This window comes from Micromesistius poutassou (assembly GCF_964030765.1).
Source record: "Micromesistius poutassou genome assembly, chromosome: 4".
Classification (NCBI taxonomy): Eukaryota; Metazoa; Chordata; class Actinopteri; order Gadiformes; family Gadidae; genus Micromesistius; species Micromesistius poutassou.
In genome coordinates, this window is record NC_140274.1 from 6,946,169 (window position 1) to 6,968,358 (window position 22,190).

A 22,190-nucleotide genomic window follows, 5' to 3' on the forward strand; every position below is an offset into this window, starting at 1 on the left:
TAAATGTGTGGTTGTTTATGTGAACAATGGAAAGCTTTTTTGACTGCTTTTTAACCTGGATTCACAGACGGTTGTCTGTGTGAAGATTACATTACCACTACCTTGGGGAATGTTCCATGAACCGGTTTTGTAACAGATTTTCATTATCAAGTGTACAGCCTTGTGCTGGGAACAAACAAAGTGTTCTAACTTCAGTCAGGCCATACCCATCGCAAAAGACAACAACAAAATAAGTCATAAGTTATAACAAAGCAAACAATGTTGAAAGGATGCTGTCTTCTCCTACTAGGCACTTTATTTCAATTTGTTTATAATGAGATTGCATGAACATTATCGTGTTGCGTAAACACAAAAACGTCACGTCAAGTGCATCCTTATCTACATTTTGGTGCATTTTGTTGGGTTTCCTAACGGGCAAAACAACATACAAGGTGTTTCTTGTGCATGAATGTGTAAGGTCCTGCTCCTATGGAACTGGGTAAAAATGTTCTATGTTACACATCCATGTTGATTGTTTCGGACCTGGATGTGGCTTCAGGTACTACACAATGGAGGTGTTGTGGTACCTTTCGTCACTAATAACAAACTATGGTAAGCCTAATTCGTTGGGGTGGTTACGCTATTAATAGCGCAATGAAGTGAATGTGTTATGACGAGCGCGTCGAGGCGATGACACGCAGCTCGGGGCTCGGGCCGCCCGCTGAGCGCCTCTCCTCTCTGACACGCGGGCTTCCGCCTCCCGGTATAAATACCTTGACGGGACTCCGCTTCCATGAGTCCGCGCTTCACGCTACTGCACACTGGATTCGCATATTGGGAGTTTATTTTATTTGGAAGTTGCTATTCGGTTGTTTTTTTTCGAAGACATTTTAATAAGGTAGGTTCGTTGGGTTTTATACCTGATTATGCTTGAAACTTTTTTTTTGCCCCATGCAAATGTTGTTTTTCAGCTTTTCATGTGTGCTCCACAGTGGTATGCTGGTTTGTCGCCCTATATGGACCGCGGAAAAGCCAAAGTATTATTCATGCAAAAGAGAGACTATTCTTTACCTGAAACCTGAAGGTGACTTTATATACGTACAAAGTGATGGTCAACCAACATATGTGATTCATTAGCATAAAACAACAACGGGTTAATGTAATTCACTCATTCTGATCCACAGGTCGGTTGCTCTATAAGCGATCTCCTGATGCTCCGAGAATCCAACACGTCGTCCGCATTCCCACACAGAGCTCTCCTGATCACAATTCGTAAGCGGTAACCGCAATCATGGTGGCTGTCCGAAGCGCAGACCGCCTGGCCCCGACCACCGCTGTGAAGGTCTTCGGAGCCGGGACCGCTGCTTGTGTGGCCGACCTGGTCACCTTCCCCCTTGACACGGCGAAAGTCCGGCTCCAGGTATGAATGACATCACTCACTTCTTCATCATTCATTTATTTTAATTTCTTTTTCACTCACTGCCTCTTTACACATGATGCCTACTCAGTGTGAATCATTAACTTAACACCTTGCCTATACAAGCGGTACTGTATGCATTTATAACACACAATGTCACACGCCTTTGTTTGCTTTAGATCCAGGGAGAATCAAAGTCCTCCGGGAGCCTGCGCTACAAGGGTGTGTTTGGGACCATCAGCACCATGGTGAGGACAGAGGGGCCCCGCAGCCTGTACAGCGGTCTGGTGGCGGGCCTCCAGAGACAGATGAGCTTCGCCTCCGTCCGAATCGGACTCTATGACTCCATGAAGCAAGTCTACACCCGGGGATCAGAGAGTACGCACAGGAAACTCAAGCTAGCCATTCGTGAAGACATCATATCTGCTTTGTTTTTTTGTTTGTGTCTGTGGTCAATTCTGAAATTGAAGTCAACCGCAGGAACACCTCCAGGGACTATAACTATAACCTCAAAAGCCAAGTTAAAGCCACAGTATGTTAACCTGACCCATGTTTAATTGGTGGCATTAAAGGTGCAGTAGGTAGACGTAAGAGATCTAATTTTAGTGTAATAAGTTGGAAATACCTTAGTGATCCGTCTATTAGTGGGTGGAATGCTGCGTGAACGCCTCTAGGAACTTTTCAGCCTCCAAGAGGCTGAAAAGTTAAAGCCACAGTATGTTAACCTGATCAATTTTTAATTGGTGGCAGTTAAAGGTGCAGTAGGTAGACTTAAGAGCTCTAATTTGAGTGTAATTAGTTAGAAATAACTTAGTGATCCATCTATTAGTGGGTGGAATGCTGCGTGAGATTCAAGTTGACGATTTTAGAACATCCCGGCATAGTTCTGACCAATCAGGGCATCTCTTCCCTGAGGTTGACGATCCCTGAGGGTGACGGTCTCGCCTGTCAACCAAGGTGTATGAACGTAACATATTTGGAAAGAACAGCAGTATGTTATTGGTTCACTGTAACCTGACTCTCGCCAGATGAATTTCGTTCCGCCTAGATCCACTCATCCATCTGGGATCGCTCCAGAGAGGTGTTTTAGAAGGCTGGGCCTTATCAAAAATCCTTGCATATGATTGGATAAACCACTTGTCCGTCATCTTTATTGACGTGCCAAACCCGGGTGGGAGAAGGTGGAAAACATAGTTTCCACCAACAAAAGCCTTCAGAGCCGTTCTCTGATGTTCTTTTAAAGAAAGAATATTCGCTAGATTGGACAACACGGATGAAATAGCAGCATCAATGTTGACGCTTGCTCGATGCGAGCCGCCATTGTTGTCTGAATCAAAACAGTCGCTTCTCCGCTATGTCACATCTATAAAAATCCCGCCCGGCAGTCCTGATTGGCTCTATCATTTTCTGGTAGTCCCCAAATACCTCCCAACGGGAGTGATCCCAGATGGATGAGTGGAGCTTGGCGGAACGAAACTCATCTGGAGAGAGTCAGGTTAGGTTCACTGTGCTCCTGGGGCCGTATGTCTGCATGTTGCATAAAGACGGCAGGTAAACGTTAAACGTCTAACACTGCAGGCGGCAGGCAGGTTTTAACCGTCTCCAGTATGTAGGCCAGAGGGGAGGCATCTGTCTGCCCTGAAGCGAACCGCCCCTCTCTCCATATTAACCTGTCAGGCAGTCCCACCCAGAGGTACTCTAGTATCGGCTTAAGCCTTAGGAAAATAAAGAGTCGTGATGTACTGTGTGCAAACATGGGATCATATATTCACCCCTTTGAACTGGTGAAACAGCTTGGGGCCCTAAAAACGACAATTTTGTTTTTAGCTCATGGGTGTTAATATGTGTGTCCAGTTACGACTGGCATCCTGGGCGCTCCAATCACAGCTTGTTATTTTGGACTAGGGCATAATATTCGATGGCAGTGGCCTTTAAGTCTGGTGTTTAGTGAGCTGTGAGTGCCTGTGCTATTAAGCATGGATTTCACACACATTCGTTGGTGTGGTGTTCTCGGATTACACAGCACTTGTACTGTACTGCACTGTGTCTGTGTTGTCTCAGAACACGCCTCTCGCCACGACACAAACAAAACCGTGACAAACAACGTTCTTCAGAAACACGTTGTGGGGTATCCTTTTACATTGACCTTCTCAGTTCCCCTGCAGGAGTAGAGTCAATGGCTCGTCTTGTTCTGTGTGTGTTTGTCTATCTGTGTGTGTATATGTCTACATCTTTGTAGGCTTGTGTGTGTGTGTGTGTATGCGTGTCTTTATTTGTGTGTTCGTGTGTGTGTCTACATCTGTATGTGTGTTGGTGTGTGTGTGTGTGTGTGTCTACATCTCTATGTTTATGTGTGTGTCTACATCTGTGTGTATGTGTCTATCTGTATGTGTGTGTGTGTGTGTGTCTACATCTCTGTGTATGTGTCTATCTGTATGTGTGTGTGTGTGTGTCTACATCTGTGTGTATGTGTCTATCTGTGTGTGTGTGTGTGTGTGTCTACATCTGTGTGTATGTGTCTATCTGTGTGTGTGTGTGTGTGTGTGTGTGTGTGTGTGTGTGTCTACATCTGTGTGCATGTGTCTATCTGTATGTGTGTGTGTGTGTGTGTGTGTGTCTACATCTGTGTGTATGTGTCTATCTGTATGTATGTGTGTGTGTGTGTGTGTGTGTCTACATCTGTGTGCATGTGTCTATCTGTATGTGTGTGTGTGCCTATATCTGTGTGTGTACCTGAATGCCCTCTATATATATTCCAGTCGGGCGTTAACAGTGCGTCTCCTCCGTCCCTGCTGCTGCTGCCACAGATGCGGGCATCGGGGCGCGGCTGCTGGCCGGCTGCACCACGGGAGCCCTGGCGGTGGCGGTGGCCCAGCCCACTGACGTGGTCAAGGTCCGCTTCCAGGCCCAGGTCCGGCTGCCCGGGGCCGGCGGCGCCCAGCGCTACAACGGCACCTTCGACGCGTACCGCACCATCGCCCGGGAGGAGGGGGTGAGGGGGCTCTGGAAAGGTCCGTGGTCACTTTTGTTTTATTGTTTATATCATTATATGAGCTTAAGAAGTACTTTATTTGTATTATTATAGGAGCTTAAAAAAGTGGTATTGGAAAGATGCTTTGCGGCAAATGCTTGTCTATGTCTGAATGTTGACCTTTGTAGAGACGACATCATAGTGAAGCATTAGTGAACAGGGTGTTGTAAACCAGGCTGGACCTGCACTGACCGCACCCCCCCCCCCCTCTCTCTCTCCAGGGTGTCTGCCCAACATCACCCGAAACGCCATTGTGAACTGCTCTGAGCTGGTGACCTACGACCTCATCAAAGAGCTTATCCTCAAGCGCAAACTCATGACAGGCGAGTGTGTGTGTGTGTGCCTGTGGTCTCTCTCCTCACAGGTCCAGGGTAGGTTGTGTTTTGTAATGTTCGTGTCTCACGTTTGGCTCTTAAAGGTGACATACTATACCAGCAGGTGTGAGTGTGATTAGCCGTTACAAGCCGTTTTGAAAATCTGCCTCTAGTGGGCGCGTCCACCTAGATGTATGATAGATGAGCAACGTTTGCTACAGTCCACTGGGTAGACTGATCTATCCAGATAGATGAGCAACGTTTGCTACAGTCCACTGGGTAGGCTGGTAGACTGATCTATCCAGCACACATCTATGTGTGTCTAGACACGCCCAGTTGTGATGTCAGAAGCGGCACATTTTCAAAACGGCTTGTAATGGCTAATCACACTCACACCTGGTGGTATAATATGTCACCTTTAAAAAAGCAACTGACCTTGAGGTAACCTAAAGATAACGGTGATGTTCTCGTCGTGTGTGGAACAGACAACATGCCCTGTCACTTCACGGCCGCCTTCGCCGCCGGTTTCTGCACCACCATCGTGGCGTCCCCCGTGGACGTGGTCAAGACGCGCTACATGAACTCCGCCCGGGGCCAGTACAGGGGGGCCATCAACTGTGCTGTCACCATGCTCATGAAGGAGGGGCCCCTGGCCTTCTATAAGGGGTATGTACTGCTCACAACCAGGGGAGGACGCTACGGTATAGAGGGCCCCCAAGGCTACGGTATAGCGTTCAGTGGATATACTCCTAGCTCATGTTATTGGTCACAGTATGGGAACACATGGGAGGCTTGCATTGTAGAGTTGAACTAAGTCTGGGGATTCACCAGCAAAGAGCATGACTCACATCTTGATTTGTGATATTGCTTCTCGACCTGAATCAAATGTTCAAGAGCAGGAGGTTTATCCAAGGTTATCTGAGGGTCAATGAGGATCAATATGCACCGGTTGCCATGTTGCTTGCTGATATTTCAAAATCCAAGCCATTATTGTTTGAAGAGAAAACCACCAAACCAACTTAGGCACGACGAGGAACTCAAACCTGCGTATCACTGCTCCTCCTCCTGCAGGTTTGTTCCCTCGTACCTGCGTCTGGGCTCCTGGAACATCGTGATGTTTGTGAGCTACGAGCAGATCAAGAGAGGCATGATGAAGGTCCACCAGTCCTGGTCCTAGTCGCCTGCCTAGTCTGTGCTCTCCCGTCTGCCTTAGGGTCATCCGTGGCCTACTGGAGGCCTACCGGAGGATGGCAGGCAAAAAATGTGGACGGTAGTTGTGCAGCACTCTCCTATGTCCTCATCCACGGATGAAGTGCCCTTGAGCAAGGCACCTTAAACCCCCACCTGATCCCCGGGCGGGTCAAAAGCAGACAAAGAATTTCCCACAAAAAAGGGACAATAAAGGGTAACTTAACTTAACCGACACACTGGTGTATGAAGCACCCACCACACACCCCAGCAACACACCACTCACTCCCCCCCGGAGAAGCGCACATTTCAGGAAGAGCACCTCAGGTACAGACTGGTGCAAGGCTGTTTCTGGGTCTCCAATGCCTTGCTCCTCCGAGAGACAGATAGACAGATGGACAGATGGATGGATGGACAGAGATGTCGGAGTGCAAGGTAACAATGGATTTTGGTGACAGTATGTAACATAGTTTGAATGGGAAAGTTAGATGATTGTTGGTGCAGGTGAGGAAACACTTGTTTTTTGTGTGTTTATCGGATTTATCGCAATAATAAGTGCCATGTTTACAACTGAATGAAACCACTCGACGGGAGAAACGTCAGTAAACCGTTCTGATGTACGTTACACATGTTGGTGTGGGGATGGGTGTCATGAGTTCTGACCTGTGATTGCACATACAATGAATTTATTAGATCCAGACAATGCTCCTTATTTTAACTCTCTCGCCATAACTTTTAGATTTGAGAATGACTCCATTTTGTTAGGATCATGTTTTTTCTGCCAACAAGAATACTTTATATTTCAATGTATATTAGAATATGTTTATTTATATAATAATTTAAACCAAAAGATTTTATGAATGTAGAAACAATGTGCCAGTTCCAGGGATGCTCTGTTGCCACCAGGGATCAACCTACACCATTAGACAATACAAAGTCAATCAAGCAACCAATCAATACTCAAGTCTCTCTAGAATCCCATCTTCAGTTAGTAGCTGCCAGGTCACAGTTAGCTCTACGTTTAGCTCTGCTATCCTTTAGAAGAGGCCTAACACATGCCTCTCTGTGTCCCACAGTCCTCCTCTATGTCCTCTGTATCAGCCGTTCCCTGACACATCAGAGCATCCCAAACCGTAACCACCCCCCTGCACACACTGTGGGGAACTAAACGCTGAAATATTCCAACATTGCCTTTTTATTTATTTCCAGGGCTGTCTGTTGAAAGGACAGAATCAATGATAGAACCACTGTTATTCCTTCTAGAAAGGGACCATACTTATTCCATAGATGTAACCGCCTTATGATAGTTCAATGGATGTTGATCACTATACGGCAATGGATGTCATATTTTTGTAATAACACTTATAATATATTTCTCAGTTGCCTCATTGTGTGTGTGTGTTTTATTTTATATTATTTTTGTATTTTACCAACTTATGTGAAAAGTTAACGTGTGTCGCAGTTTGGAAGCGAGAATTTAATCCCAGCATTTACCAAACAAAACAAATAAGCCCATTAGCCCATTTTAGACGGCCGAGCCATTGAGCAGAAGGGGAATTCATTCATTAGCTGACAGACGAGAAAATTGGTCAAATTAAGCCCCGCTGAATAATAGGTACTGCTGACATCGCTGTAACAGAAGTCAGGCAGGTAACCAAAGCCCTCCCCATTCGCTTTGCTAATGATCACACGTGAAACCGTAGTGGGTTTTCTTCGGCGGTAAATTAGCATGGGGGTCCTGTCTGGGCCAGATTGCACTCTGGGTAACCCCCACAGCAGCGAACCCAAATGACCTCCTGTACCTCCACCCTGCTGGATGGATGGATGAGTTCATCTAACAACTATGAGACACCTACAGGAAGATACGTGGATATCTGCTCACGCTTCGTCATGATGATTCATCCCTTCAAAAGAGTCTGGCCTTTAGAGATACGATGTATGTCACAGTGTTTGCATTTTAGAGCGGGGTTAGGGTTTAAGTTTAAGTGCGGCACAAGGCTATTATGCAGACTTGGCAGGACAGATGACAGACAGATGAGCACAGATATCAGGTTCACGGGGCACAGTACAGGTTTTGTACCAGTAAACACAAAGCACAAACCAAACCAACCAGTTTAATAGTATCTAACCCTGTCAACAAGTACAATAAGAAGGGCCATAAGACTGTCAAAACATTACATGATGACGAGGCCTCTTACTATATATACTATATGAACTCCACAGTACCCAAACAGAACACCTCAAGCAACATAATAAAACACTAAATACATTTAGATGAATCAACACAGACCATGACCAGGTGAGTCCGGGCCTCCTGGTCTCAGTCGGGCCCCGGGGCCCGCCTCCCGGATTGGGTCTGGGGTTTCTGAAGGCGAGCAGGTTTCCTCCCCCTCCTGGGACACCGCGGCCGCTGCTGGTGCTGGTGCTGATGGAGGTGGTGGTGGTGGTGATGGTGGTGGAGCCAGTAGGACCCCACCTGCCCCCGGGGCGGGGTCTGGACACCGGGGAGGGGAGTGAGGGGCCGGCCGATGGCGGGTAAGATCAAGACGGGCGCCAGGCTGCAGAAGCGATGGCAGCGGGGGTGTGAGAGGGGCCCGGCGGGCGAGGAGAGGAACCGCGGGGGGTCGCCGGTGGTACCGACGCCCGCTGGGCTCCCAGGGGTCTGCTGGGCGATGACCATGTCTCGGGTCGCGTTCCTCAGGACCAGCCGGACGTGGTAGAGTTTGCGCAGGTGTTGGAACCTTTCCAAGAAGTCGCCCACAGGTGTTTCCCCGTCCACAAACCTCTGGAGCAGCGCCTGTTGGAAGAGCAGCACTGGTTGGGGTCGGAGTCCGAAAGACTGAGGAATGAAAGTCATGAACCCAACACCTGTTTTAGAAGGCATACCGGATGGTTTATCACTGGGAGAAAACCACACATGGCCCACATTGTGATGCTGTTTGTTTTACCTCTGCCTATGTTTGGTCCATCAGGGTGTGTTTTGCTTATCTAGGCATATTAACTAATATCTTTAGGGATTCTCTCATGGTCAGATACTGGGTTTCAGCCAATCACAGGTCATCCAGTGTGGCTGTCTAGGTGAGTCATTCATTTTTGGGCATGTTGACCCTCTTTGATTGGGCAAAGCATTCAGTGAGTCACCCTTGAATCAAGTGGTTAATGTTCAAGTAAAAGATGACGAATCTTTCAACATCATGATTAACCATTCAACATAACCATTTACCCACGTAAACCAGTATGAATAAGGATTCAGATTGTTTAACATCAGACTGTTAGTAGTAGAGTAAAGGTCTTCTTACTTCACTTTCCTGCTCTGCACTTAATATCTTTTTCACGAGGGACAGTTGAGCCATATGAAGGAGACCGATGCACTTTTCAGCTGTGAAATGAAAAAAACATTTAAAAAAAAAAGATTTTAACGGTATTGAGAATAATATATAGGTGAATAATGTAGCCAATAAATAATTCAAAAATAGATTAGAAATAGTAAAAATAGTCTCTAACTTACCCAGATAACTTTGTTTTGCTCTGATGTTACCCATTAGCTTCTCTAACTCCTTGTATTTCATTGCAAGCAGCATTTTTGTTTCTCTAAAGGCTGGTTTATGAAAAAGACTGCCTTTTGCCAATCTATGATTGGAAACCAGAATGTTCTCAATGGCGCTCTTCAGACTCTGAAACTTTAAATCATTGAATGCAGGATTAGATGCTGTGCATACAATATTCCAGAAGAATTAAAGATAAGATAAATTCAGTACTCTTTTCTTCATATAAAACCTAAAGGGTCTCTTTATCTAAGTGAAAGCTATTAACAAATAGGTCGACTATATTCATGAAAAGTAATGCCTGGCATGCCGTTTTACCTTTTCGCTGTATCGGATTATTGTGTTGCATTTCTCTTCATCGTGCAGAAGACGCCGCAGTTCAGTGATCCTCAGAAAGCCAAATTGTGCTGACATGACTAAAGTGGAGTGGCTGTGCTACAGCCTCGGGAGCCCGTCCTGAACCGTGCTCTGTGGGGCCCCCCTGCTGGTGGATGTGGCGAGGGACATGTTGGTTATACAGTATATATATAGACTGTATATATAATTTATTCTATATACAAGCACTACAATAACTATAAAAAATGTATATCTGAAAATAAATTCAAAGAAAGCGTTGACTGTTATTATTATTAATATTAATAATATTGATAATTTAATTAGTGCAAAAAATCGACCAAAAAGAAAATCGATTCCACAAAATCGATTTCATTTAATATATAATATATATATATATATATATATATATATTAAATGAAATATATATATATATATATAGACCCCGTCCTTTGGCCCGCCATGCACCTGAGGCTGTCGGTAGTCTCCTCGCCAACACCCCGCCACACTGTGATCATGGCTGTTGGCCATGACTTCTACATCCTATTAGGCGTAATGGTTATCAACTTTCCCCGACTCGGGAGTCGGGGGGAGCTTAGCGCGGCCCTGGAGGAGGTAAACACATGAGAATAAACCTGCGGCTATATGCGGCCGCCCCCGGCTAATCCTCTGCGCTGACAATCCGGTTCTTCTAACTTCATCAGTGAAAGTCCTGCAACACAAGGAGAGATTTCCTCCAAAATATCGCCGGGACAGCATGCTGCAGGTCAACCGTGCCAGCCGTCGATGTCATAGCCAGCAGCTTGTTGTGAGTATATTAAATATAATGTGTGCAGGGTAAAATGTGTTTAGGTTGTGGATAGGAATTGAGGTCGGCCTACATTAGTTTGGTGTTAGTGTTGATCCTTTTGTTGATCTCTCTGAGTGGGGCGAGAGTCAATCTGACTGAACGACCGTCATGGTGAAACTAGCTTTAAGTGACTTTGGATTGACATAATTTGTCAGCAATGTGGAATGCATGAATATCTGTAGTAGCGATGCTTTAGTTCCTCGTTTTACAAACGCATTAGAATCAGTTTTCCACCCCTATTTTAAAACTACCATCTCCGTTTCTATAATTTCTATTTCGAGCCTAACAGAAGAAAACAAAAAAAAACACAAGTTTTCTGTCCAGAAGGCAGCTGTCTCCTGCGACGCCACCGGGCACAGTTGAACCCCCGCTGTGATCTTTGACCCCCGGGGTAACCATGAGTGCTGCAGACCGCCCCGGTGCGTGCCGCGCCGAGCCTGACTCGGAAAACAGCGAGCTGGCCGACATGGTGGCGGCCATGAGCACCACCTCCAGCCACATGACCCCGCCGAACGGCTACCGGAGCGGACCCCATCGCACCACGCCCCACCGGCTCACCATGTCCGACAGGAAGCTGTCCCTCCAGGAGCGGGGGTCTCGCGGCGCCAGGCAGCCCACCATCGAGACCAAGCGCGTGTCAATCACCGATGGCGAGGTGAACCGCCCAATCAGAGCGCAGGGTTTTTTGTGGACGTGGTGCTTGTTGTAAATCGTGATTATACATATTGATTGGGTTTATTATGAATCTTGATTATTTTAATTTGTTTTAGGATTGTGTTCAGCTCAACCAGTATAAGCTGCAGTCGGAGATTGGAAAGGTGAACAGCTAGTTTACATCTGCATGCATGTTATGCACTCAATTTGAAACACATGTTTTGAAACACCTAATCCAAAACTAGTCTGTTGCGGTCTAACGATCAGTTTTATCCCTTCTGTAGGGTTCCTACGGGGTGGTAAGATTAGCCTACAATGAGGATGCAGAAAAGTTCTACGTAAGTCACAGTTCCCAGATTGGTGGTCCAAGGTGTAGCAGACGGTGTTTATTGATTGGCTGTTGATTGTGAATCCTCCTCCTTTAGGCCATGAAGGTGGTCTCAAAAAAGAAGATGCTGAAGCAGTGTGGGTTTTTACGTAAGTGGTTCTACTTTCTTGTACTTCTAAAAAAGTCCTGAATTCTGTTGCATATCCTTGTGTATGTGTGTGTGTGTGCCTGCTCAGGCCGCCCCCCTCCCCAGGGGTCTTGCTCCAAGCCCCAGGAGCCGCTGCAGAGGGTGTACCAGGAGATCGCTATCCTGAAGAAGCTGGACCATCACAACATTGTGAAGCTAGTGGAGGTGATGTAGCTCATTCACTTTCATTAAAGTTAACGCATGCTAATGTAATATCACAATATTATCAGAATCTCATCTCTTTTAGACTACAGTTGACGTCACACGATGTCTTGGTTTTTAGGTAACGGTTCAATTGAGACAATACAAGAAATGTCTTTCTAAAGGCTTATCTTATGCTTGTCTTTACACCATGTATTCTATGTTGTAAACCATGCGTTCTTCATGTATGATGCTATAGGTGAGTGCCCAACTGCTATAGAAACGGTTATAGATAAGTCTAACTGCTGCTATAGAAATGTCTTTAGATAAGTCTAACAGCTGTAGATAAGTCTAACTGCTATAGAAAAGGCTATAGATAAGTCTTACTTTGATAGAAAAGTCTATAGATAATTCTAACTGCTTTCAGAAAGGCTATTGATAAATCTTACTGCTATAGAAAAGTATATACGTAGATAAGTCTAAATGGTGTAGAAAAGTATACAGATAAGTGTAACTTCTATCAAACTATGAATTAGTCTAGCTGCTGTATGAAAGGCTATCGATAAGTCTAAATGCTTTATGTAAGTCTATAGAAAAGTCTATAGATAAGGTATTGCTATAGAAATGTAGATAAGTCTTACTGCTATAGAAAAGTATATAGATAAGTGTAACTGCTGTAGAAAAGTATACAGATAAATCTTAATGCTGTAGAAAAGTCTAACTGCTATAGAAAAGTCTAACTGCCATGTGTTGCAGGTGCTTGATGATCCCAGTGAAGACAACCTCCACATGGGTAGGAAGTCACTCATTCCCTCATCACTTGTTCCCAAATTTTCTCAAACAAAAAATACTTGATTCAATTCTTGTTTTACTTTTCAAGCTTTCGAATTGATGACCAAGGGGTACGTGTTCCTGTGTTTGTCCCGTATGTTCAAAAGCTGTGATGTGCACTGGGAGGTGTGATATGAACGTTTGAGGGTTAACTCTGGTGTTGGTTGTCTGATCTGGCAGTGCGGTGATGGATGTTCCCAGTAAGAGCCCCTTCTCGGAGGAACAGGCCCGCTTCTACTTCAGAGATGTTCTCCTGGGCATAGAGTACTGTGAGTGTTCCCCCTGGAATAGTTTGACTGTACTTTTCATGTTTTGACGGAAAGATTATTTGGTTCATAGATGATCAGGCTCACTTGTTCAGAGTTCACCTGGACTCATAGCCCCCTCCCCTCTTACGCACTTATTATATTTTGCACGTTCTGGCACTTAATGTATGCACTCCGAGAAGTGGGTTAACCTAACAATTGTTATTGCTTGGCACTAATTACTGTACCGAAAGCAATATATTGTTTCTCCTTCTTCTGACAAATGTACTTATTGTAAGTCGCTTTGGATAAAAGCGAAATTCCCTAAATATAAATGATCACAGTTTATAATAAAGCAATTTTGCATATATTTTATCTTCAGCGACGTGCATTGTTTAGACAGATGACAGGAACTGGCTTGGGTTAGATTCACCTCTAGGATGCCTACAGGTAGACTGCCCACATGAGGGATACATTCAGGCATGGAGCCAGATAACAGTCCATGTGTATATACGTTTTATCTTAAAGTGCACTACCAGAAGATCATCCACCGAGACATCAAACCCACCAACCTGTTGCTAGGGGAGGACGGCCACGTCAAGATAGCAGACTTTGGCGTCAGCAACGTGTTTGAGGGCAGCGACGCGCAGCTCTCCAGCATGGCGGGAACCCCGGCCTTCATGGCCCCAGAGATGATGGCTGAGCTGGAGCAGGGAGTTGGCTTCAGTGGCAAGGTCAGGGCAGACCCACCACCATGGCGGTGGTGGTGGTTGTGGTGGTGGTGGTGGCGGTGGTGGTAGAGGGGTTTGAGGGGTTGGTGGTGGAGAAGGTTGTGATGTGGTGTTGGTGATGGTGGAGGAGGTGGTGGTGGTGGATGGGGTCGTGGTGGAGAAGTATGGGATGTGGTGGTGGTGGTGGTGGTGGAGGAGGGGTTGGTTGTGGTGTAGGTGGTGTAGTGGTGGTGGAGGGGGAGTTGGTGGTTGTGGAGGTGGTTGTGATGTGGTGGTGGTGGAGGGGGAGTTGGTGGTTGTGGAGGTGGTTGTGATGTGGTGGTGGTAGAGGGGGAGTTGGTGGTGGTGGAGGGGGACAAAGTGGTTGTGATGGAGGTGATGTAGAAGGTAGTGGTGGTAGAGGGGGTGGTTGTGGAGAAGGTTGTGATGGTGGTGATGTAGAAGGTAGTGGTGGTGGATGTGGAGGGGGAGGTTGTGGAGAAGTTTGTGGTGGAGGTGATGGTGGGGGTGGTTGTGGAGAGAGTTGTGATGGAGGTGATGCAGAAGGTGGAGGTGAAGGGGGGGTTGTGGAGGTGATGTAGAAGGGGGAGGTAAAGTAGAATGTGGTGCTGGTGTTGGAGGGGTGGTTGTGGAAAAGGCTGGGATGGAGGTGATGTAGAAGGTGGTGTGGCGTGGTTTCTTCTTGCAGCTGTTGCAGCTGTTCCACATGCTGGGGTGGAACAGTAAACTTAATGATGATTGGAACTTAATGATGCTTAATGATCATGAAGACCCTGCCCACATCTAACAAATGCTGAATGTCCAGTTTAGCTCATTGGGTACCCAGAGCTCACAGTCAAAGTACATTGCACAGTATTTTCCTGTGTACAATGTACAATGTCAATAAATGGAGATGGTAATGTAAAGGTTGTGCATTCCTATATTAGACAGCTCGAGGCTCAACATAATTAAGTGCTGCTTCTATGTTTCTGCGTGTGGGGAGTGAGTGAATATTGACAGCATGATGAATGTTGTTCTTTATGTTTTCAACAGGCCTTAGATGTGTGGGCGATGGGCGTGACGTTATATTGTTTTGTGTATGGGAAGGTAAGACAGCCGTAAAAACACACAATGAAACGACAATGTTATCTGACACACAACGCCGGCTCAAAGATGTGACTGTTGACTCTCAGCTGTCTCGTTGCAGTGCCCTTTTTACCATGAATTCATTGTTGAGCTGCACATCAAAATCAAGAATGAACCTGTGCGTTTTCCACATGAGTAAGTACTCCGGTTCTGACCAATCATGTGGGCTTTTGCATTCGAGTGTCGTTGGGCTTGGCACAGCTGTGGCTCAGAGCAATGAGAGCTAGCTAAGGCTCTGTCTCCCCTGCTATGAAACCAATCGAAAGAGAGTTTATTATAACATCAATACTACTAAATAATACATATTATTTGACCATAACAAGAAGCATAGATGTTTGATGTTGTGAAACCTCTCTTGCTCATGTAAGACCATCTTTTTTTGTCAACGTCTGGCTTGCTTCTCCGCAATTCAACAGACTCCCTCCATCCACTAAACATAGGAGAGATCCAGCGTTCAGTGTGGGATTGGGAAGGGTGAGGTCATGGAAGAGCTGTTTAATTTTTATTCAGTGACTCTGGTCAGTTAGGCACTTCTCTCCAGAGCCACCGATGGTGAGGACAGAGAACGGTCACAAAGGAGCAGGCAGGGCTCAGTTTAGCCCTCAGTGATGGCTACAGATGGCCTGAGGGCACATGGGATTAAAGCCAGAAGCTCCACTGGTAGAGCAGGATGGCACGGCTGAAACAAGAGGTCTGATTCCCACTGAAAGGTGTATACACTCACATTATTGTAAGGCTCTTTGTATTACAGTGTACACCAAATGATACATATTAGAAGCTTTTAGCTGGTACATAATATGTTGCTTTGCTGGGTTTAGTTTTTAATAATAACCATCATAAAGAATGAAATGTTTGAAGAGACAGACCACTATCATCATCATCATTACAGTGAGCTCCCTCACCTGACCCTGATGCTTTCCACTGCAGGCCGACCATAAGTGAGGACCTAAAGGAGCTCATCCTATTGATGCTGGACAAAAACCCTGAAACCAGAATCACAATTCCTCAAATCAAGGTGAGAGAAGAAGAGACGCATTAGTTACTATTTATTTTAACATTCAACAGATGCTTTGCTCAGCAACCCCTGTGAGTCATTATAAGTAATACCTTCAGATACTTGTGAAGGTTGGGGTTAGGCGTCATATTCAATGATCCTAGACTAAGTACTTTGGGGTTTCAACCCAGAACCAAGAATCTGAGTCCAAGGGCCTAACGAGACACTAGACACTCCTACCTCAGAGTGCTGAATGTTTTCATTACTGTGTGTATGTGTGTGTATGTGTGTGTATGATGGTGTTTGGATGTGTATGATTGTCTGTGTGTGTGTGTGTGTGTGTGTGTGTGTGTGTGTGTGTGTGTGTGTGTGTGTGTGTGTGTGTGTGTGTGTGTGTGTGTGTGTGTGTGTGGTGGCAACCCAGCACGGTGAGTGACCCGCCTTCTTCCAGTCAGGACACGATTCAGAGTTTACTTAGGCCAAAACAGCACTTTTATTCAAAATCAAACAAAGTCTCTTACTGAAAAGCACACACAAAATTATCCTCCAGGGTGACAAAATTTGGGAGGAATCCCGTCACCCTGGAGGACCAGTCTCTCCACACACAAACCACACCTGGGAGAGGCCGAATGAGTGGAGAAGCAGGCTATTTAAGGCCTGCTGCTCCACCTGCTACTTAGGTGCTCTGCATCTCATTAATTGGCAGCAGCCCCAGTGCCCTTACTGGCGCCATCTGGTGATAGACTGCTTCTACCACCTGCCCGCTGGGCTACCAGAGGCACTGTGCCGCAGCTGGGTTGCCAGTGTGTGTGTGTGTGTGTGTGTGTGTGTGTGTGTGTGTGTGTGTGTGTGTGTGTGTGTGTGTGTGTGTGTGTGTGTGTGTGTGTGTGTGTGTGTGTGTGTGTGTGTGTGTGTGTGTGTGTCTAATAGGCATGGGCAAAACGATTATTTTCCGGGAATCAGTTCTTTCAGTTTCCTTCACTATCACAAATCGTTTGATTCGTTTGTTCAGTTCGTTCAGTTTGTTAAGTCATATGGTCTGTTACGTCATTTGGCAGGGAATCTCAAGTGTCTGGCCTCACCCCTTTGCTTTTAAATATGAGGTATGCCCGCAAATGGAGCCTTTTAAAACACCAGAAGGTCTCAGACGGTGACGGTGCTCGTGAAAACAGCTAATTTCTGTAGCATTAGCCTACGACGCCACTTGAGCATTACACGTGTGTGGTTTTAAGAAGAATAGCCCAAGCTGCCTCAACCACCATGAGAACATTTTAGACTCAATCAGTCGAGGGGAGACCCGAATCGTTCGCGAATCGCCCATGCCTAGTGTCTAACTGTGTGTTGGTATGGGTGTGTGTGTGTGTGCTCGACTACAGCTGCACCTGTGGGTGACCCAGCACGGCGCCGACACCCTGCCCCTGGAGGAGGAGCACTGCACGGTGGTGGAGGTGACGGAGGAGGAGGTCCAGAACAGCATCCGCCTCATCCCCAGCCTCTCCGCCGTGGTGAGCAGCCCCCCACCATGTGTATACTAGCTCAATGTTAAAGGTCCCACGTTACACCACCAGGTGTGAGTGTGATCAGCCGTTACAAGCCGTTTGGAAAATCTGCCTCTTCTGACATCACTAGTGGGCGTGTCCACCTAGATGTGTGGTGTGATGTGTGACGGATAGATGAGCAACGTTTGCTACAGTCCACCGGGTAGGCTGTCAGACTGATCCATCCAGGGCACATCTAGGCGGACACGGCCACTTGTGATGTCAGAAGAGGCAGATTTTCGAAACGGCTTGTAATGGCAGATCACAATCACACCTGGTGGTATAATAACGTCACCTTGAAACAGGACCTACCGTAGTTATGACTGTCTGTAGAGAGGGTTCCCCTGTGGCTCCTGTGATCCTGGGGGCTTCATGGGGTCTGTCCCCCTTGCAATATTTCTTTTCCTACTATGGCCACGCCAAGACCCGCCCTACTCTGTCTGTGATTGGCCGGGTTGCATGCAACTTAACTGGACGCTACGGTACCCTCGCTGTGAGCATTTGAGAGCAAAAAAAGAGCCCTAACCCTAACCATGACCCTAACCCTAACCCCTAAACCTAACCCTAACCCCTAAACCGAAACCCTAAACCTAACCCTAACCATGACCCCTAAACCTAACCTTAACCATAGCAGCTAATATCAAGCCAGTAAAAGCGATGTGACGGACCAATCAGAAATAGAGGCAGGCGTGTAATTTCGGGATATTGGCGTGGCCATAGTAGGATAAAACATTTTGCGTCCCCCTCGGCTCCTCTGCAGATCCTGGTGAAGTCCATGCTGAGGAAGCGCTCGTTCGGTAACCCCTTCGACAGCCCCAGGAGCCGGGCCGAGCGCTCCATGTCAGCCCCTGGTGGCCTGCTGACGTAAGTGCACCTCTGACCCCCCCCCCCCCCCCCCCCCCCCCCCCCGCACCCCAACCGCCCAGGGCCCAGAGGTCAGTGGGCCGGCAACAAGGTACAGACTCTCATTTCAGAAGACGACCCCCTTCGCCACGCTGCCCACAGCTTCAAAAGGGTCTAATGTTAAATTAATTAAAAATTACAAATAATTATTAATTGACCACACTTTGTATACGTGGTAACCACACATATTAAGTCTGTGTGTTGCATTGACTCAGGCCATATACTTATATATTTAGGCTACTGTGTGGACTAACATATGTCTATCTCTTTCTGTCTCTTTCTGTCTATGTTTATCGATCACTGTCGCCGTCGGTCTGTTACCATTAACATTAACTAACTAACAGCTTCAGTATCTTACTGTCTGATCACCATGAGGCCTCGAGTTAGCACGGAGCTCCCACAGATAAGAGCGCTTAGCTCCGTCCTCTAGCGACGAGCTAAACGTTAGCCCCCAAGGCTGTGCCAATGCTCTGCGCCACGTGCTGCTACTGCTGTGTTATCCATTAGAGAGTCCTGCATAGAGGCAGAGGGGGGGGGGGGGGGGGGCTCTGGCACAAGTAATTACACCTCCACAGCAGAGCTGTGCTGATCCTCCTCCACACACACACACACACACACACACACACACACACACACACACACACACACACACACACACACACACACACACACACACACACACACACACACACACACACACACACACACACACACACACACACACACACACACACACACACACACACACCAGGGCAGTGATTAACTCCCGACATAATGGAGTGCTAAAAACTAAGAGGAAGAGCACCTTTTCTACCTTCCCTGGTGTGTGATCACCAGACTCAACACAGTGTGTTATTGAAACGTGTTGCTGGACTCACTGATGTGTAGTGACGTGGACGTGGACGCTGGACCGACCTCTCCTGTCCTCTCTGTTGTGTCTCTACCTCAGGGGCTCCTGGGGTCTGCTGGGCTCCTCGACGCATGTCCACCCGTCGCTGATGTGAGTACACATGTAGGAGTCACTCACAGTATCCCACAGCCCTTCACTGCTGTGACCACCCCACCTGAGGAGCTGTGTGTGTGTCACCGCAACTTGTGTGTCGTTACGCGCACACACACAAACACCACAAACGCCACGGACGCAGGACAGACGCTTATTATCCAATTACATTTTTTTTTTACAGTTTGTGGCATTTTCTTCTTGTTTGTAGCATTGTGGGAAAGAAGAAACAAAAATGTAAATCTAGTTGCACAACCGTGTTCAATCTAAACCTCTTTTAATGGCCTCGTTAAGACGTAGCTGAACCACTGAGGGCGAGGGCCTTCATACATGATGTAATGAGAGGTGTGTGGTCCACAGGAGGGCCAGCATCGACGGGGAGCTGGAGGACCTGTATGAGGACGACGCCGTCACAGAGTCCAGCTAGACCTCCACGTCTTCTCTCTGAGTACACCTCTCTCTCCCTCCCCTCTCTCTCTTTCCTCTAAGTACACCTCTCTCTCCCTTCCTCCCTTTCTCACTCTTTCCTAAGATAAACATTTGGTTGAGCCCCTGATCGGGTTTGGTTTTGATAATGCACCTCCACAGTATGATTGTGACGAAGGAGGATTAAAAATCATCGAGATCCTAAAGTACTTAGGTTATTGTTATGGATGGATCTTAAGAGGTGGCAGTTGGTATCATTGGTTGCATACACGCTGATTGGTGAATTGTTCCTTTAAAAAAAAAAAAAAGTGTAGTCATTGATACTGAATAGTTTTTCAAATGTAAATATCAATATATATATTATTTTTTTCATGTATCACTTAGTTGATCATGGTTGAGTTATTGCTTGACCAAAGTCAATGAACAACGTGCGCCATCAGGGCTTTTGTCAAACGTGTACCACAAGGGGGCAGCACAGGTGGATTCTTTATTCCATCTTTGCGCTGTCTTTGTTATCGTTACTAATTCGCCCAAATTCATTATTTGAATAGGAAGAATTTCAGTCTCAAAGTTAACCATCCAGTATTATATGAAGTACACAAAAAATCGGAAAAGGCAAACAATCCAACCCTGTCCTGTTTAAAGTACACCACACACCTGCAGTCCTATACATTTTTACAACTGCGTGTTATTTGTGTTGCCACTAGATGGCGGCAGGGAGGCCGAGCCAAAGCCAGCAAATACCTCTCTCCATATCCAGTGACTTGATTCCTGGAAAGCCTGTATCCGCCCTCAGATAAATGATCTTGGTCAGAGATAAATACATAACGTCAACCAAACTAGTGTTCAATGCTGACTCTCCGACCTACCGAGGAAGGCTTTTCATGAAACAAAAGTCAGTTGTGTGAATATTTCCATATCCCTTAATCAATTGCCCCCTTTTTTCTAACCTTTCTTTCAATGCCCTTGATATATTTCTGGCTGCATAAGTAGAGCTGTACATAGATGTATTGGGATGAGGGGAGAGGAGGCAGGGAGGGAGGGAAGAGGAGGGGGGGCTGCATGATGCAGCAAAAAGAAATCTGGACTACAGTAAGGAGGAGAAACGGGAGTGCAGCAGCAACAGTCTTTAAGTCTGAGGCTGATCAACCCACCGGTCCGTCAGACCTGCCTTTTGGAGGCAGCAGATAGTAGCCTACCTTTAAATGGATATTGGCAGCTTAATATATTGTTTATGTGAATTAGACCTTGTTGATGCTGTGTGTTTTTTACGTTGTGATGCCATTAATAAACGACACACATGTTTAATTGAACAAGTTCTTTGAATACACGCTTGCAATACAAAACTGTCTTATGGACTTGTTTTAATCTTGCACAGGCTACATACTGTTAGTAACACAAACACGCAAAAAAGGACACCTCAAATATGTCTTCACAGACATGGAAATGACATGAAACGAAGCTACAAGTGTGTGTTCACATTCTTCTATCTCTATAGTGTATGGATTTCTGTGGAAACAGTTGCCATGCAACAGGGCAGCTCTGTTGGAGAGTAGGAGCCCACCGCTGATGACCGCTCTCTAACCTGATCACAACGAATTATAGGAGCTCATATCATCTCTTGCGATATAACATTATATTTTATTACTTTGATATATATATTAAATAAAAATTTATATTCCCAAAACCCACTTTTCATGAATATTGCAATTCACAGGACAGTAATGTCATACTGTATATGTACAATTGCATACAGTATATAACTATGTTCAACTATACATTTATTAAAGTATTATCTTATTCAAAGTAATCTACAAAGCAATATCAAGGAGCCCTTTCCGTGCCAAGGATTATAAATATACAACAGAAACTAGTAGCATTAATAAAGAGATATCCACATGAACCCCCCTTCCCTGGTAACACGGTGGATACCTCCATGGTAGCCCGCCTACCCAGCCCTCTCCCTTCCCTCTCTCTGCCCTCTCCCAGCCCTCTCCCCTGGGTGAGGCGCTCTTCCGATGCGGGGGTTTTCCCAGCAGTGGTGTGTGTGTGATCAGCTCCACTCGCAGACGCTAGGAGGTGTAATATGGCCGCCAGCCACTTGGCGTGACTGATGCGTGTCAATTTGAGACAGAGCGTAAGGTTTTTGAAAATGTGTGAATGTGGGTTGACAGTTTGATTAGTCAGGGAAGAGAGGGATTGGGATTCAGGCTGTTGCAAATATGTTTTGGATTTGTGTCAATTATTGATTTGTTATCACACTCTCGCTATTGCATGACTTGCATTTTTCTTGGACCTTTTAATGAACAGATGAATCAATCTATCTCTTAAACAAAATAAGGCACTATTCTTATTGTTTGTGTGTCTACACAATAAGAATGACGGCCTTGTGCTTAGTGCCTGCCCAGAGCAGCTGGCCTGGGTCTTTCC

At 46.1% G+C, this 22,190-nt stretch overlaps 3 protein-coding genes across 3 annotated transcripts; 2 read left to right on the forward strand and 1 right to left on the reverse strand.

Moving 5' to 3' along the window:
* Positions 1–755: 755 nt before the first annotated feature.
* On the forward strand, positions 756–7,255 carry LOC311341831 (dicarboxylate carrier UCP2-like). The gene is made up of 8 exons (XM_084466649.1): positions 756–877; positions 972–1,063; positions 1,164–1,399; positions 1,576–1,774; positions 4,204–4,407; positions 4,649–4,750; positions 5,227–5,407; positions 5,813–7,255. Exons 3-8 carry the CDS (start codon positions 1,271–1,273, stop codon positions 5,916–5,918), a joined length of 921 nt encoding a protein of 306 aa, XP_084322775.1. The 5' UTR covers positions 756–877; positions 972–1,063; positions 1,164–1,270; the 3' UTR covers positions 5,919–7,255.
* Positions 6,978–9,570, reverse strand: LOC311342475 (vacuolar protein sorting-associated protein 37B-like; the record flags this gene model as incomplete). The annotated part of the gene is made up of 4 exons (XM_084467295.1): positions 9,438–9,570; positions 9,229–9,308; positions 8,406–8,726; positions 6,978–7,037 (listed from the first exon to the last, which is right to left on the reverse strand). Exons 1-4 carry the CDS (start codon positions 9,508–9,510, stop codon positions 6,978–6,980), a joined length of 534 nt encoding a protein of 177 aa, XP_084323421.1. The 5' UTR covers positions 9,511–9,570.
* Positions 9,571–11,054: 1,484 nt separating this feature from the next.
* Positions 11,055–19,761, forward strand: camkk1b (calcium/calmodulin-dependent protein kinase kinase 1, alpha b; the record flags this gene model as incomplete). Its single annotated transcript, XM_084467296.1, has 16 exons — positions 11,055–11,312; positions 11,428–11,475; positions 11,596–11,649; positions 11,737–11,788; positions 11,876–11,991; positions 12,724–12,760; positions 12,848–12,869; positions 12,979–13,067; positions 13,572–13,777; positions 14,807–14,860; positions 14,961–15,034; positions 15,827–15,914; positions 17,270–17,398; positions 18,192–18,295; positions 19,284–19,334; positions 19,695–19,761. The coding sequence occupies 16 exons, from the start codon at positions 11,055–11,057 to the stop codon at positions 19,759–19,761; spliced, it is 1,449 nt and encodes a 482-aa protein (XP_084323422.1).
* Between the last annotated feature and the right edge of the window lie 2,429 nt (positions 19,762–22,190).

Bases quoted from the DNA above. Each gene is read 5' to 3' on its own strand.
- LOC311341831 (XM_084466649.1), top strand. From the start codon at position 1,271: ATGGTGGCTGTCCGAAGCGCAGACCGCCTGGCCCCGACCACCGCTGTG. The intron at 1,400-1,575 runs GTATGAATGACA...TGTTTGCTTTAG, and splicing joins CGGCGAAAGTCCGGCTCCAG to ATCCAGGGAGAATCAAAGTC. The intron at 4,751-5,226 runs GCGAGTGTGTGT...TGTGTGGAACAG, and splicing joins CAAGCGCAAACTCATGACAG to ACAACATGCCCTGTCACTTC.